This window comes from Lagopus muta, chromosome 7 (genome assembly GCF_023343835.1).
Source record: "Lagopus muta isolate bLagMut1 chromosome 7, bLagMut1 primary, whole genome shotgun sequence".
In the NCBI taxonomy this organism is placed as follows: domain Eukaryota; kingdom Metazoa; phylum Chordata; class Aves; order Galliformes; family Phasianidae; genus Lagopus; species Lagopus muta.
In genome coordinates, this window is record NC_064439.1 from 13,508,514 (window position 1) to 13,525,744 (window position 17,231).

The 17,231-nt window shown below is 38.2% G+C and overlaps 1 protein-coding gene across 16 annotated transcripts in view; it reads left to right on the forward strand.

The window, feature by feature from the left end:
* Positions 1 to 17,231, forward strand: part of PARD3 (par-3 family cell polarity regulator) — a 426,281-nt gene that overhangs the window by 303,533 nt on the left and 105,517 nt on the right. For 10 of the 16 annotated variants that reach the window (XM_048952142.1, XM_048952154.1, XM_048952144.1 and 7 more), the window contains one exon: positions 4,377 to 4,487. The exons of 4 other annotated variants lie outside the window; for them this stretch is intronic. In XM_048952142.1, the coding sequence (XP_048808099.1) occupies positions 4,377 to 4,487 (111 nt within the window). 2 more of the 16 variants (XM_048952155.1, XM_048952156.1) reach the window with 2 other exon arrangements.

Genomic DNA, 17,231 nt, shown 5'->3' on the forward strand with positions numbered 1-17,231 from the left:
CATCGCCAGGTGCTCAGGCACGTACTGCTCAGCTGTATGCATAGAGAGGCCATGTTCTTGCAGAAGTCTGATGTCTCTCTGACACAAGACAAATGGGTGTGTTTGCTGTTTTACAATGGAGATGTTGTTGACAACTGCACTCTATGAGTTTCCAGACTTTGGTTGTTATTGTGAAGTGAGCAGTTGTTTCATGGGGAAGTTGTTACCTGAGTGTTCCAGGACAGTCAAGATAAGTATTACGGAAGAAATACTACTGGAAGCAGTAAAATTCTTAAGTTTCCTTGGATTATATATGGGGCATTCATCCTAATTCCATTTTCACTTCATTTTGAGTACATAACCATACGGAAATAGCCTTGCTTTCCAGTGAACTGGCAAGAACTGGTGGATTGCAGGGAATGTGTCACTCACGTTAATGTGCATAGGGCAAGTCATAGCATGTGCCACTTTCACATTGAATAAGATGAAACTTTTACATAGGTAAGCCATATCTTTTCCCTGGGCCAGTGCATTCAAATTGAGGTGTTTAAATGCCTGGAGTAAATCTGGGGAGCTGACCCACGCTTTTTTTTCTTTGATTCACACAGCTACACAAGTGCCAGGGCAGAGCAGAAGGCCAGGGTTTCACTATGGGCTGTGAGGGCATAGGGTGCCTGTAAGGTATGCATTTTTGTGCTTGAATGGATATTGCATAGATTGCTTGCATTTCAGATATCTAAATTATTCTGGCTTTTAAGTGTCCTGCTTTGTCTGATATTTATAAAACAGAGTGGAAAACATGAGGAAACTGAAAGAACTGGTGATTTTGAATAGCATCACACCATTCTAATCACCAGAGTACACTGAATGCTGTACATTTCAGTGCTTAGCAGCTTGCTTTAATTGTGTGCCTTAGCATTTCTGTATGTTGCTTTTCTGTAGTTAAAAACTTGGCTCGAGCACGGATGGTAAATAATTTATAAATGTCGTCTGCTATAAATTTGGTGAAGAAGGTTGCTGATTTTGGCTGTGGGCTTCATTATGGCTATAAATTGTACTTTGTGGAAAAAACACTTTTAGTAGAAATAAATATCAAGCACACTTACTGTTAGTAAGAGCAATCTTAGCAAAAGCTCTGAGTGTCGTTGGGAGCAGGGAGTGTTTACAGAAATAAAAGGTTGGAGCTGGGTACGTGTATGTGTGTGTGTATGTATCTTCACAGTTCTTTTAAACACCTTTCTTAAGTGTTGCTGGAGCCTGGGAAATTGTTTTGGTTGTTTGTCTGTTACTTCTACTTTTGTAAGCTGAAGCTTAACGGAGATGTGAGACATCCAATCACGGTGGAAAAGAAAAATTTTAAAACTTGGTAAAATATTTTTGCACAGAGGTCTTGCTAAAAGTCTACAGAAATGTTTAGAGTCAGATGGTTAGGGCAGCTTGCTTCCAAAACCACTCTGCAGCTCTGAGTGTGATGGAGAATAACCTGTGCAGGTGATGTTGTTAAAGACATGGAGCCACAATCAGGGAGGGGGGAGGATGGCATTGATTGCTCCGGGTCCAAGGGTAGGGACAGTGCAGTTAATGTTGCTGAACTTATTACAGGCAGTGGTGATTATGGCAGATATATCACTTCTGCGGGTGACAAAGTCCAGAGAAGGCAACTTTCCAAGACCACTGCGGTTCTGCCAGGCTGACCACTGCTGGGATGACCACAGAGCTTGTCAGAGATTGGCCCTGGAAAGTCTCCTGCCTGACTGATGAAATGTGGCCACCCTTTGAAATACCTGGGAAACAACCAGCAACGTTTTCTTGAAGCTCTATAGGGAATGTCCCCAAGAGCAAAAGATGATCAGAAGGTGTCGTGAAAGAGAAGAAGGGATGTTGTCACAGCTTGCTCCCAAGCCAAAGCAAACTGAACCCTCTGCCTATGTTGAAGCACAGCATGAATGTGGCTTGTTCTGGACGTGGACAGTTGGATCTGGAAACTCAAACCATCAATTCTTGCTAGGTTTGCATTATGTGTTAATGTGAGAAGTGCTTGGCCCGCAATCAAGGGTTATTAGAAATACACTGTGTACTTTTTTTTTGTAGGGCATTGATTTCAATAAATTTCTGCTCATATAATTACTTGATTTTTTGGTGGTAGAAATGCTATTTTGCTGCCCAAATCTGATAGATAGTAATGGAGATCCAATTTCACTTTTTTTGTTTGTTTGTTTGTTTGTTTTTTGTTTTTTTAACCACTAGCTCATTTTCAAAAATGCACTGGCTGTTCCAGAAGTTGGTTCTTTTAGTTTACCTGACATTTGAATGAAGCAAGGGAAGGGCAGCAGGGAGGAGCAAACACAAGCATCCCAGAGATGCTGTGCCACAGCACTACATATGTTGTGCATCTCCCACAGCCCGGCATCTTCTGTCACTCAGAGCCCTACCACCCCAGCACTCCTTGTGCATCAGGGTAAAATGGCTCTGTTCCACAGTTTTTCTGCCAAGGTTTTACTTCTCTCTTGGCTACAAGATTTAAGACTATTTTAAATTACCTATTCTTTTTTGTATAATGTAAGACATCCAGAAGTTGACTGGAATCTCTTGTCATATATGTAACTGTTTTGTATAATAGCTTTGACTGCCCTTTAATAAATAGATAGGTGTTTTAAAAGATACGTGGTGGTATTTCTAGTCACTGAATTTAAGTATGACAGTTTTATGTAAAACACATCATAAAACCAGAGATTTCACTTTTTGTGGTATTTTATGTTTCTTAACCCTATCATGTCCTCCGCCTTTCATTTTTCGGATAATTATTAATGAACAATTTTAGCTTTCATATGCCTGAATTACTTTGGAAGCGAGCAGTCTGGAACTGTGGAAAACAGCCATGCACTTTACAGTTTGTGTACATGCTCCTGCACTGCACATTTGTTGGTTGTTTTTGTTGTTGTTGTTTTAGCAGCTGTTCTAAGATCCACATACGTGGTTACTCAGTATAATGCTCTCTCTTCACTGGGTGATCAGAAATGAATCTTTCTGCTGGTTCCTTCACTGTACATTATGTTTTCTGCCCACACAATGGCTTTGTACTGGTATGAATAGGAACAAGAAGGAAAATGCTATAAATGCCTGGTGAACTCTAAATATTATAAACAGTGTATTTTCAGGGGCCAGAAGAAAGTTTTAAGAACTCTGTTTTGTTTCACTGATTGTGAGCATTCTGGATGTCTGCAACATTGCAGGACATTGCATATTTCAGTGTTTGCTTTTGTATTTTGCTGTGGGCTTTTGTGTGCAAAGTACCCCAACTATCATTCCAGGAAGTAAAATTCTTGCTGCGTTTAGTGTGATAAATGATGCCGTATTTAATAGGTAAGTATTATAAGAAGATTGCTGTGTAACAGATATGTGTTATACTTCCAGCCTTAAATAGACAGAAAATGGTCATCTTGGTCATCTAGTCTCAGGCTATGTTTAGACTTTGGATTTCTCTGTATAAAAATCACTCCTTTCAAAGTTGATCTGAAATGCCTAACAAATACACAAAATTTTGTCCTAATAATAGCTAAATATCTCAAATGTCAGACCGTGCTCTGCCTGAAAGTCTAAAAAAATCCAGTGGAATGTGCAAATATGGAAGAAACCTAAACTACTTGAAATGTAGCCTGTAGAGGGGTAAGAGATACGAGGAGGGCAAACATTGGGCTGGCAACATCTTCTGTCTGGGACCGCCAGACCAGTGCCAGCCTCTGCCCTCATTCATTGCACAGAATACCCTTGGGGGAGAACAATGTTTAAAAAACCCTTAAACCCTTAGTGCTGGAAAAGAATACATTTCTATTTTGGATGTTGTCCACTGTGTGCTGAAACTGCTTTTGTGGGGAGGTTGTGGGCGGTGGTGCTGCTTATTGGGCAGTTGTTGGACATACGGCTGTTTGTCTTTTGCAGTTCATTTGTGAAAGCCTTCACTTAATGTAAACTTTATTTGCATTCTTTGGCAGTGAGGGTGTTGAGTAATTTATGAAACATTGCTTGACCATGTATTCAAAAACAGCGGCCCTGTCAGAAATAAGGAGACACTATCCTTTTCTTGTTTTGTTGTGTTCTTTAGGGAAGAATTCTATAAGCTTCTAAGAGGAGTAAAGAAAAAAAACAAAAAAAAACCAAAAAAAACACAAAAAACCAGAACAACCTACACAGAAAAAACCAAACACAACAAAAACCAGAACAACAAAAAAAGCTCAGCAACAAAAGCAGCCTGAAAGTATTACATATTGTGATTCTGAGGTCTTTGCACTATCCCTTGCTGGTTTTCAAGCAGCAAGGATTATTTTTGTCATAGGAAAAGGAAAATACAGTTGTGTTCATTTCACAAGTTAGATTCTTTTTTTGTGTGTTATTAACAGGTTTGGCAAACATCGCAAAGATGACAAGAGTGAGAAAACTGGTAAAATAAAAGTGCAGGAAGCTCTTACTTCAGAAGAGGAGAGAATACGAATGAAGCAAGAACAGGAGAGGTAGACTTCAGTATTTGCTTAAACCTTGATAGAGAGAGTTTGTTTTATAACTAAAATAACTGAAGTTCAATTTTCGCTGATGAGATTTCCCAAATGTTGATATGTTTATATACTTTAAATAACAAGACAAAGCTGGATTTATTTTGGAAATTAGCATTTTGGACATTGGCTGCAATAAGCATCTTTTTGTAGGTCCAGAGCTCCTTTCTCTATTGAGGAGATTCAATTAGTAATATGAAATGGTTTCTTTATACTTTCTATAACTGATTTTATTGACTTTTTCAGAAAACAAATATTTATATAAAGTGAAGTATGTTTTGTGTTTTTCATCAAAGTCTTGCATATCCAGGTTTTTCAATGACATATTTAGAAACACCTAAGAATTATAATTATCGGTGTATTGGTCACTGGAGCTCAGTCTATTTATGTCATGCAGTCTGTTTATGGAATGATATGTATATTAAACTGCTAATTGTAAAAATGAGTGGTGAGTACCTCTATTTTTCCTTGTCAGCTTCTCTTAACATTAAAACCTATTTAATATATGCTTATATGCTCTTCTCAATATTTCCAATCTACTTTTCATCCTGTCACTTGCAGAACAAGTTATGTGGGGGCCTAAGCTAATATCTTGTATAAATTTAGCTAAAGTCTTGGGGATCTTTGGTCATAAATTAACTAGTATTAAGGGATGTGTTTGAGGAGAGAAGTCCTCTTTGGAAAGAAAGCTCGTCAATGAGGAGACAGACATTAAAGAACTACAAAGCTTGAATGCTGTCTGGATTCAGGCATGTTTAGCAGTGAATGTGAACAGTGAGTTGAGATGATTTATCTAAAAATTATGCTGTAACTCAGCCGTTACGTTCAGCAGGAAGTATGAAACAAAGTGTTGTCCTTGTAGGAGGTGTAACTAGCTAGTCATAATGGTCCTTTTTACCATCATCTCTTTGCAACTTTGTCTTTAGTAAGTAAGAACAGAAATTTACAGATGATGGTATCATCATTATAGTATCTCTTGTATAGTTTCCTCGGTTCAGTGTATAACAGTTAGCTTTCAGTTGTTTTAAGGGCTGAGGGATTTGCATTGCAGTTAAGGCAGGCTGTACATTACAGGTTACTGAAGATCAACTTGTTAAACTGTAGAAACTTTCTCGTGTGTGACCTTCTGTTTGGATTACATTATGGGAATTTTTATTTTTTTTTTTTGCTCTTTAAGAAATATACTTGTACAAATGTATGTAAAAAGTTATTCATGTCTTTCTCCATCCATTTTGGTACAGGGTGGCTGGATCACAGTATTTGGTTGTTTTTGTCAGATTGTTTTTTTATTTTCTCTTTTTTATCAAAAAAGGAAACAGGTCACTACATATGTTCCTGTTTTTTAGAGTAATAGGCTTTCAGATTAAATTGTAAAGGGAAATACTAGAAATTAAGGAAATAATTGACTTTGGAGATAAGTGTGTTTGTGCAATCAACTTTCCTTAACCCATGGACAGACTACCTAATTTCTGCATAAGCTTATATTGGGAGTGCAGAGACACTGAAAGCTGCCTCAATAGCTCCAGGCAGCTCAGGGCTAGAGAAGGGATATCCATATAGTTCATACTGCTGTTCATAGTGCTGATCTCTGGTTTAATGCACTCTGCTGAACCTAAGATTGCCAAGCACTTGGGGCTTATTAACAGCAGTAGGTCCCCAACTAATCAGCCACGTACATTTATGCAAAGAAGGAAGAGTGAGTTAGTTATTTTGAATTAGTAATGTTTTTTTCTCTCTTCATTCTTCTTTCTCTGTCTCTCTGTGTCTCTCTGTCTCTCTCAGTAACAATGGTGAGAGTATAGACTGTCCATGTGATGATATAAGAGAGGTTGCAATAGTCACGCTGGGTACCAAGGTAGAATTATGAAATTATTTGTACAGTTCCCCATGCATGGAGCAAATTCCTAATCCCTGTCCATTGAGTTCTGCTAACCATTTTGAATCTTTCCTGGAATCTCACTCCTTGTTTGTTTTAAAGCGATTTTGTGTCTTCACTGAACCTGCAGAAAATGCATGTGCCAGAACTTCATAACAGCTTGATGTTATCATAACATAGGTCCTCCTCCTTCCCTAACTGTGTATTTGCTCTCCTTTGTGTTATGTCTATAAGGGAATGCAAGTTCTTTGGGGATAGTGGCATGTACAACTAATAAAAGATAATAAAATAGCAACCAAATGTGTGAGGTTCTTCCTTATGTTTCTGAAAAATTCAGATGTTGATTTGATCCATGGAGACCTTAAATATTTGTGCAGTTAGATTGCAGAGAGTTTCCTTCTGATCCTGTAAAAAAATGCTGTTAAACACAAGCTATTCGTGGATAATACTCTTGCAAATTAACTGAACAATCCCTCAAAATGCTTATGATTAGACAGTGAAATATTACTGTCTGAACAAGTGTTGGTTCATAATGGCTGCTATTTTAACTTTGTTTTCTGTGGGTTTTTCTCCCTCCCAGTGTTTTTAGTGGTGTAATTCAGTTGCTCTATTTTACTTGGTATTTGATGCTATATACCTCTATAATGATGCAATACTTTGGGGAAATAGACCGGATTTAATGAATTTACTGTGTTTGAGAGGCTTGGAAGAAAAATCCTTAGAGGGTCAGAGAACAAGTGAATGGTCAATTAAAAAATCAATCATGCCCACAATTTTATAAAATTATTATGCTTTGACTTGATAATTTTAATACTACTGTGCTTGCAGTAGTGTCTTCTTTAGTCATAAAAATGTGTTCATATTGATTATGAGAAAAATAAGCAAATTAATGTTTTTCAATTTACTGTGATTAAAATTAGTAAAATTGCCTTGTGTGAATATATTATTAGTAATGTCTTATTAAGGAGCAAATGTCTTCTATGTATGGTATGTATTAACTGACAATTTAAAAAAATTTTTTTTTAAGAGAGAAGGAAATTATCTAGATAAAAACAGAGACAGCTTTCAATAAAACAGAATACTGGAAAAATTAGAAGTGACATCTGTGATGAACACTCACTAGTCTTTCCATATTTGCTCTGAGATGCTGCTACTTGTACAATCTTAGAAGTTCATACTAATGTTTCATTGAAGAGTGTTGGAGGTTGTTCGTGTATCACTATTCTTTAACACAGATTTACTCTAGAAAAGGAAGTCTGCTTCCATAATGCTTGAATGTCTGCCAAGCACTGTTCTGCAAATTCAGTTGATGTGCTCTTGGAAAACATTTCTTCTGGCCAGCATGGACACCAACCAAAAGTATAAGAAAAAATGAAGTAATAGATTTTCTGAACTTGGCTCTGTGGCTTCTAAAAAACAATGAACTGCAGAGTCTTGAGGATTTTGGATAAGCTATGAATTCAATTACCTCTACTCTTGTTCCAAATCACAGCCATTTTATATAAATGCTAACTAGGATCCCCTCTTTGTCATGCTGCACCTCTCGTCTGCTGAAACTGAATGGGATTGAGATGCTATATCGGATTGGTAAGACTGGGAGAACAGCCCTGGATGCTTTTATTACAGGAGGTGGTCTGCCACTTCTGGTTTCCTGATGGATCTGTGGCTGGCGAACCCTCCTCAGAGTCATGTCTTGAATTTTCCAGTTCAGAGACGCATGAAGTATCTTGAGTTTTCACAGATACTTCATTCTACTTGTAGTCTCACACAAGCATTTCTGTATAGAGGAGACTTAAAATCAGGTTCTGAAACTTCTGTCAATGACCAAGCGGCATTACAGTTACAAGCCAATTAGTTTTCATATGGATTGTCACCTTCTGCTATCCTACTGGATCTAAGCCCTTGGAAACCCACAGACCTTTTCACTGTATAAACTTTAATCTTTGAGAACCTCCCAGGTCAGGGTTTTCTCACTAACCAATGTGACCATGGGATATTCCGCAGATTGCCCTGGAATGTTTTCTGACTCCTTCAAGACAGTGCAGTTTCTTTCTTAGGAGATTGGAAGACAGAAGTGTTTAGAAACCCACTGCTTAGTTTTGTCGTCTTGTTTTGGTTGGTGACTCATACTGGTGAAACATCTTTCTAACAGCAGGTTCTGATACCTTTTTCACCCTTGGGTTTTGCTTTGCACATGTTTTCTTCTCTTTCTTCAGTGCAACAGAAATCTTTAGCAGATCAAAAATCTTTGCCAGTGTCCTGCCTCTCTTGAACTCTGACGTGCTGTTCTGGTCACCCGCATGGCACAGCCCATGCCTCCTGCACCTGTCTTCAGCCCTGCGCATTTTCTAGCAACAGAAACACTCCCCAGCCCAATTTTGTTCTTTATAGTCAGGTAGTAGATAGCAGAAGAACAAAATAGATGTGTTTCTTTGTGAAGTTTTCCAAATGTTCAGCTGTATTCAGCATGGTCCACCACTTAAAAAAATGAAAGCAGCAATTCTAGTGTAATCTTATGCTTCAGAGTATGTGATCCCATCTATGGGTGAATAGCGCCGATTCTTTAATCTGCCTCTAGAGTCAATTCTTCCTCTGGAAAGAACAGCCTATAGGATATTTTCTGTTTGGCTAGTACACTGACTTAAGAGCTTTACTCATGTTCTGTAAATCTGTTACCATACATAGGTTTTTTAATCCTAGTTTTGTATTCTTTCTCTGCTTCCACAGAAGTTGATGCAAAATCAGGTGCTTAAGCACCTGTTTTGTGAGGATCAGTAGTGAGACGATAAGGAGAAACATTTTGGAAGAGAATTAAATAGCTGTATTGCTGGAAGCACTGTGACAGAGGCTTCAGAAATGCTGAGAGGATGACAGAGCAGTCAGTGCCAGTGAGTCACAGGGTGTACCTTCCTTCTCACTAAAAAAGAAGCTGTAAACTTCCAGTCTTTGCTAGCCTTGTTGGAGGAAGATTAACACACAGCAAAGCAGCACTATGTTTCATGCATTCACGTGTAGATGTAGTTACCATCTGCAAAATAAAACCATTTCTTTATAGTTTTCCCCGTTACATTTTGGGAAACATAACCTTTTGTCCTGTAGGTTATGAAGGGAATTACATTTACATAATTCTGCTGTTATTTTTCTCATTGTTCTGTGCAAATGTCATCACCACTGACATCAGTGGTGCCGTGGGAGTCCCACCTGCTGGCTGCAGCTGCAGAGCCAGGAGGGGAGTTCCTGATGAGGCAAGCTGGGGTGCCCAGAGCTGAGGAACCAGGAGCAGGCTCCCTAACGAGACTTCTGGCTGGGAACCTCAACAGGCTTTTGTGTGGCAAAGTATATCTTAATGCCTTAAGATTTTCCATTAAAAGTGGAAAAATATTTTAGAACAGGAATTGGGGAGATTATACTAGTTGGAAGTAAGATGTGATGCTGTTACAGCTTCAGGAGAATATGGTAAAAAATGTGGGAAGAATGATTAAGGATCTGTGTCTCTCAGAGATGCTGTTTGGAGAGGTGGGTTAGGTGTTTGTCCCCGCAGTGGCACTTTTATTGTTACTTTTGTAGATCAGTGATTAGGCTTAGAACATATTTTGGTGCTAACATAAGCAAAAGTATGATTCAGGTGTGTGTTTTTAATGTAATGATTTTTCCTAAAATTAGAGTGAAACTTTCTGTATGTTCATTAGTAACTAATATAACACCGATAATTTTTCCTGAAGGTTTTGGTCATTCCATAAAATGTTTCCTGTATTATATGTTTCCTAAGGGTGTTAGAGTCTTTATCTCCAACATATAATAAACTTCTCTTCATCTTTCTCTAGTGCCATTAAAGCCACAAGCCTTTTGTTGTAAAAGTATATTAATGAATAGAAATGTTACAACAAGAACAGAAGCCTTGTGTTTTCCCTTCATCATGCATCATCCATTTTAATTAGACGAAAGGGTGGTGAGTACTGTGACAAGAGTCTGGAATTAAAATCATTAATTGATGTCAAGCTGACGAGAGACTGCTAACATGAATTTACTGACAGCGGGAAAGAAATTAACCTTATTACTTTATTTAGTACATTGGGACTATTTATTATATTTTCCTATGCAAGGTCAGTGTGCTCCATTTATGATGATAGAGAAAGACAAATAATTAATAGATGCTGTGTAAAAAGTTTTGTTACATCCTATAAGTCACATTGTTAACTTGAAAAAGAAAATGACACACCACATCCCTTTCATCAGCATAGCTCATCAAAACCATTACAGCCATATTTTTGATATTTTAAATGAGCATAATATGCTGTGCTATACTCTCCAGCCAAGTACAATTATGAAAGTGATCTGATTTAAAACAATGCCTTTATTTCGTAATGTCAGTGTCACAAAAAATGAAGCATATTTTTTCCTGCAGTGACACTGATTGGAATAACTGTCTGTTTTGATCATCATTGGAAGGTCAGCCTAACAAAGATGAGTTTTAATGTTAAGCATCTTTATTCTCTAGATGAAAGAATATAATGGTGTCTTACAGAATGACAGCAGCATCCTATAGATAATTTGTGACCCAGAGGTCATCAAAAAAGAATAGAGAAGAGGTCATCCTGTAGTAAAGGCCATCTGGAACTGTTAAAGTATCAGATGGAGTGGGGGGCTGAGCAGCAGGACACTCTTGGTGTCTTTCCAGATTTCCCAGAGAGACCATAATATTTTTGTTGGAAAATCCCAACTTTCTCGCTTTAAGCAAAATATTTTCATGAAGCTGTTTCATTTTACTTCTAGGGGAAAAAAAAAAAAAAAAAAGACAACATACTGTGATATGGAGATAATTTTTGCTTTATATATAACCCAAGTGTTATCTGTCTTTAAAATAAAGTGAAGGTTCAGCTTTAGACTTGCTGCTGCTGTATTTTGCTGCCACTTAACAGCTCTCTCAAGAAATACTCTCTCTAAATCCATAATTACTGCAAACATTCAGAATATAAATATTTTCTAAAGTAACTAGCTAAAAATCTTTTCTGATAAAACTTCCACCCCCTTCCCAGCCCGTAAGAGAGGAGAGAAAACAATCCCTCCGTGAATCAGAAAACAAGAGCAATGTGTTTCTCATTCTCACTTATTTTGGGATGGGGTCTGCCTGTCAAGGGATATTCCAGTTTCACTGAGATTTGTAGCATTTTTTGACAGTTGTTTTTTACATAAGGGATGAGGTGCAGGGTATGAAAACAAATGAATAGCAATGTTTCTTTTTTACTTTTTTTTTTCTTTTTTTTTTTTTGTAAAAGAACACAGAAATAAAGCGTGAGAATACTGAGCTTAGGAAAAATATTTGAGATCAGTTGCGCTTCATAAAAATGTGGACTTCTGGAGATATGTAAATTGAAGCTTGAGTGGAATAATAGTTGCTGAGGTGTTTTTTAAACAAAGCTCCTCATATTCTTTAACTGCATTTTGTAAATATATGGATTAAGATTATAAGACATCACATTAAAACTGTATTTTCTCTGTTATTCTTCCACAGAGATTCAAGGCACTGTACTGACAAGGATTGGCCAAGACCCTTGCCGTATTTTTTTGGTCTCTATAATGTTCTTGAGTTACAAATTCGGTGAAGGTGTCTTGCAGATCATACAGGTTCAGCACTCTGTTAGGTATAGCAGTTTTAATAAGAGCACTAATTTGCAGTGTTCCACTTCTCCTGCCAAGAGTTTCAGGACAGGGCAATAGTCTGTCTTCTGATGTTCCATAAATCTTGCTGTCAGCACTAGAGTGGCTGTAGCAAATACTTATTTGAGAATGAAAATTGTTGTAGCATAATTACAAACTTACTGAACATGGCTGCATCTGTTGGTGCTGAGTGGAACTGAACTGAAAACCCATCAGATTTTCCCAATGGCACTGCGGGAATCTAACAGTAAGCTGCACTAAAAGCTCTCTTTGTTCTAATTTTTAGATAAAGCAGCAATTATTTGACTAATCAGAAAGACCCCTAATGGTGTATTCACAACAGGCAGACAGGTCCCGTCTGCACACCACAGCTGGACCTTGTCTTTTGTAACCAGTTACTAGTATGCTCCTCTTAATGGGTTATAGCAAATCTGGTTCGGTGTCCGGCCGTGCTGTAGACGTATGCTGTCAGTCGGTACTGCAAGCCAGCACGGTTTTAAAAACGAACTCTGAAAGGTGTTGTGGGTGTTAATTTTTGGTTCTGAGAATATAAAAGCTATATTCTCTATGGGTGGTTGTTTTGTTATTTTTTCTTTCAACTTCAATGTATGAGATTCATATAATCCCTTACTTTGTTGTAAGGTTTTTCATTGTGATTTTTTGTCATTTCACACTGTTTCTTTTTCCAACTTTAAGATTTGGTTGTTTCATACTTAGCACCAGGAACACAATAATGGACCTGTCATTGAGCTAGTGGCAGAATTTCATATTCGCTTATTTTACTGTACCAGCTGGATAAGGATGATGCTGGATAGGGTCAGCTTAACTGACTGATGACAGTTATTGTAAGCAGACCTCTAGTTACTGCCTGCAGAATCTGTGAATGACTGATTTGATATGTGCTATGATATATGGTAGCATTTGATATACAGTATGTTGTTTTCATTAGTGTTTTGCACATATGAGAACAGCTGTTCCTTACACATCCAACTACAGAATTCAGATGCTAGCCAACAGTGCTGTTTGCTGATTAGTTCTCCAGTTGGAAAAATGCTGCAGGGAAAGCAACGGCCCAACAAAACCCCTATAAGAGAGGAAGACAGTGCTCTTAGAGTGAGGACAGTTTGAAGCAGGAGCTCTCTCAGGTGTTTTAGCAGTAGTTGAATCTTTTTATCTGCTTCATTAGTACTTCAGTCCAGCAAAAGATCAGATGGAAGATTAGAGCTACATTAATCTAATGACTGGGGATCTGCCTCATACCAGCTCATCTGCCCAGTTTCGGAAACCAAAAGAAATTTGCTTTTCTTACTGGCAGCAATGATGTTATTTGATGCAACTTGCTTGCCAGCAGGATAACAGCTGTTTGCTCATCTGAGTGATCCTCCATTCCTGGGGCTGCTGACCCCAGGATCAGACATGAAAATTACAGCAGAAAATTGTAGTCTTTGTAGTGTTTGATTTGGGGATGGAAGGACCTGCTATTCTGCCTGTGTACCCGATACATTTAGTTCTGGTGGAACAAAAAACTCAGCAGGTATACTCTCCACCCAAAAGTGCTGCAGACTATCAGCTGTGTAGTCTAAAGCTCGATGGAAAGGGTAATTTAGACATTTTGTGTGTTTATGTGCATAAAAGAAAAAGCCAGGATTTTGACTTACTCTAAGATCCAAGGAAGCAGGCTTGAGACACTCTGCAGGGTGGGGTCTTCACTTTGAAAGACAAAGGATGAATCAAGATAAGGACAGGTAGAGGTGAGGTGCATAGACTCCACCAGGTTAGAAAAAAAGATTCTAGTGACACCTTTATTTTCATCAATGTCACTTGGTTTCCAATGTCTGTTTGCACTTCATCTGCTTATTAATGTAATATTTATCTCCTGCATTTTTTTACTTGTTTACATCTTCATTTGTATCAGCCTTCTTAAATATGAGTCCTTATAAAAAATTTTTTCAATTTATTAGAGCACTTACAATAATCAATTTTATTTTTTCTCCCCACTACATCCCTCCTGGGTTGAAGCTCATTAAAGGTTTTTGAAATTCTCAGGGGTCTCTTCTGCATATGGAATTTGAGGAGGGGGGAACTGCAGGGAGACACTTAGTACTATCACATTTTCTAATTGGTAGATAAGCTGTGATTGTTGGAGGAGAAAGAAAATTAAGACTGTCTGATTGTGTGTATTTTTGATGTATTTCTTTAATTTCAAAGTTGGTGGACTTTTTTTTTTTTTTTTTTAATCTAGTTCCTGTTATATTTCTCTGTTCTTGTACAAACATTACATGGAAAATGCATATGTATAAAATTTCTGTAGAAGTTGTACCAGAATTGCTAAGTCACTGCTTGAAGCAGTGATTGAGCACCTGGTGGAAAGGCAGGGCCAGCCTAGGGGAGCTCAGCTGTTTGCCATACACCTGAGTGACCAGAAGGGTTGCAGCCAGGATCCACCCCTTTCCAGACCTCATTTAAGGGTTGGCAGTGGAAGTAAGGGTATCTCACTTGTGATCTCTGTTTACTTGAGGTCTTTTGAAGGTAAGCAGCTTCTTTTCTGTATTTCTGTGCCTGTAGCTGTTCTATTTGGGCAAATCCTCATTTGCTACAGCCTAGAACTTTGCTGCTCCGCTGTCATGATTGTGCTTTTCCTCACATTATAAAAGTGCAGAATTATACATAGGTTGTTCCAGAAGTAATGCCTCCTGATAATGTATCTGGAAACTACAACAGATATGAAGAGCACAATAGCACTATTTCATAGAGTAAATTCTCAGTTACAAAATGTTAGCTTTTTTCAACGTAGTTACTATCATTAGTTATGCATTTTTACCAGCAGTGACCAACAGCATGCTGTGCTCATAAAAATCAGTAGCACTAGAGGTGACCTGCTGTGGCTGCTGCTGAAACGCACTACCCACTGCCTCGCTGTGCACATCCACTGTTTGATTTTCATAATCGTTCAGCAAGTTTTCATTCATGTAAGTGGGCACATATCAGATGCTATTTTGTTAGACTGCCTCTCTGCTGCTGTTTCTTGCACAGTGACAAAATGGAATGGAATATCAGTGGGAAGGCTCAACCTCTACTGCCACACCATCAATATCCACCTCTCACTTTAAGGGCCGCCATAATAAAATAGGAGGCGTTATTTTTGGAGCAGCCCTTGTATAGCTGGAGGAGAGCTCATGTTGCTTTTTCAAGGTAGGATCTCCAATGTATGCATTTCCTGCAAGATGTATATTTCATCCAGGATTTGGGGTTTGGGAGTTGTGGGGGGAGGTGGTGGTGCTTTTTTTTTTTTTTTTTTTTTTTTTTTTCCCCTCAGTTTTATGATGACATTCTTAAAAACTTCCTGTGGCAATCTGTTCTACTATCTTTTTAATTAGGATGTTCTCCAGCCCACAGTGTCTCGTCTTTGTCATTCTTGCTGCAACTTAAATACACAATATTTGCATTACATATAGAAAACACAATATTGTTTTCTCCCTTATGTATTAGGCGACTGCTGTTATGTCCCTGCTGCCTTTTCCACGGCAGTTTGACATTGCTGACTCAGGAGTGTCTGTCACTCGCTAGAATTTTCAGATCGGTTCCTACAAAGCAGCTCCCAGGTTTTTACCTTTCTTTTTGTATACTTAATTATTCTGTGTAAATTACTTTCTATTTCCTGTTGTTAAAATAAATTTGCATTTTGAATTCTGCTCTGTCCTTCAAGAGCATTTCAAGTTTCAATCTTGCCCTCTGTTTTTCCTTCATTTGGGTTCTGTGCGGATTCAGAGGCATCCTAATAAATAATGAAAATACAGAGTAAATTCAGAGAGGGATCTATGCAGAAAATATCTCAATCCATCCTGCTGCTAAGAGCTGCTGCTCTGTAGATGCTCTATAGGAACTAACCTGCTCAACGTATTGCTTCTTTCTGTTGCTGTTTTTCTTAGCCTGGTATCTGCTACTGTTTCTCCCCTATTCACAAGGCCTTTTACTGAAGGAAATCAGATTGGCTTGGCCACGTCTGTTCTTGATGAATTTGTGGTGGCTATTGCTTGCCCCATTATCTCTTCAGTGCTTACCAATAGTTTGATCAAAGTTTCTCAGGGGGTTGGCGTTAAACTGATGAGTCAATAATTCTTTTGCTCCTCCAGGGGATGTTTGACTTTTTCTGGTCTTGTAATACTTCAGCTGTCCTCAACAGTTTCTCATGATTACTGAAAAAGGTCTGAGACTACCTAAGACAGTAGTGGGTGCAGGATGAAGTTCAACTAGCTTAACCAGCCACCTGGTTGCAATGAACCATTGAGTGAAGACATATGAAGGGAAAAACTAACAAATTAAGCCTTTTGTATCCTCAGCATCATTTGTTAATTTCATTCCCTCAGTACTGAGCGGGGAAGAAACCTTTTCCTTCCTCTTCCATCAATTGCTAATACAATTACACAGTGACTTATTGTATCTTTTAAGCTCCCTGCTATTTGTATTTCTCATTATGCCTTGGCCTTTCTGATTTTTGTCCTTGTATTTTTGTGATAATCCGTAGCAAGCTGACCACATTTTGTGTGTGTTCCTTTATGTGTTCATGGAGTGCAGCCATGTCTTAGCTAACTGGATACACATGTATGTACAGGAGATATGGTTGAGGTGTTCATTTATTAACTTGGAAAAGGTTGTTCTTAAGTTTACCTTTTTTGAAATACTTAATTATCAGGGTTGTTTCTTTTTTTTTTTTTACTTTATTTGTGTTCAAGTTTTGAATAAAGTGGGAGGGCACAGGAGGAAGAAGAAAAGTCTCTCTTGTTTGCTTGTTACCCACAGTTGAGTAGCTTGTTGCTGCCCATGATCACTCATTGCCTACGGTGTTCTTTGAGAATGATTTCCCTTAGAATCCAGATGGTTTTGCTGAGACATGGCTATAACTGTGATAACTGACCAGCTCTAATAATGGTAAGAAAAGCTAAGTGTCATAAGCAGGTTCAGAGGGAAATCAAAATAATGCCTATAATCAAGGTACCCTCATTAGAAGAGCAGTTGTCAGAAAAATTCTGCCTGGATCCAGACAAAGGTCAAAGGAAGATATAGAGCAGAACAAGCTCCCATATTGACTTGATTGTCAAAAATTAGTAAAAGGACCGTTAAAGCCCTGAAGGCATCTGGGGGGAGAGGGAGGAGGAGCAGTGAGACCTGGC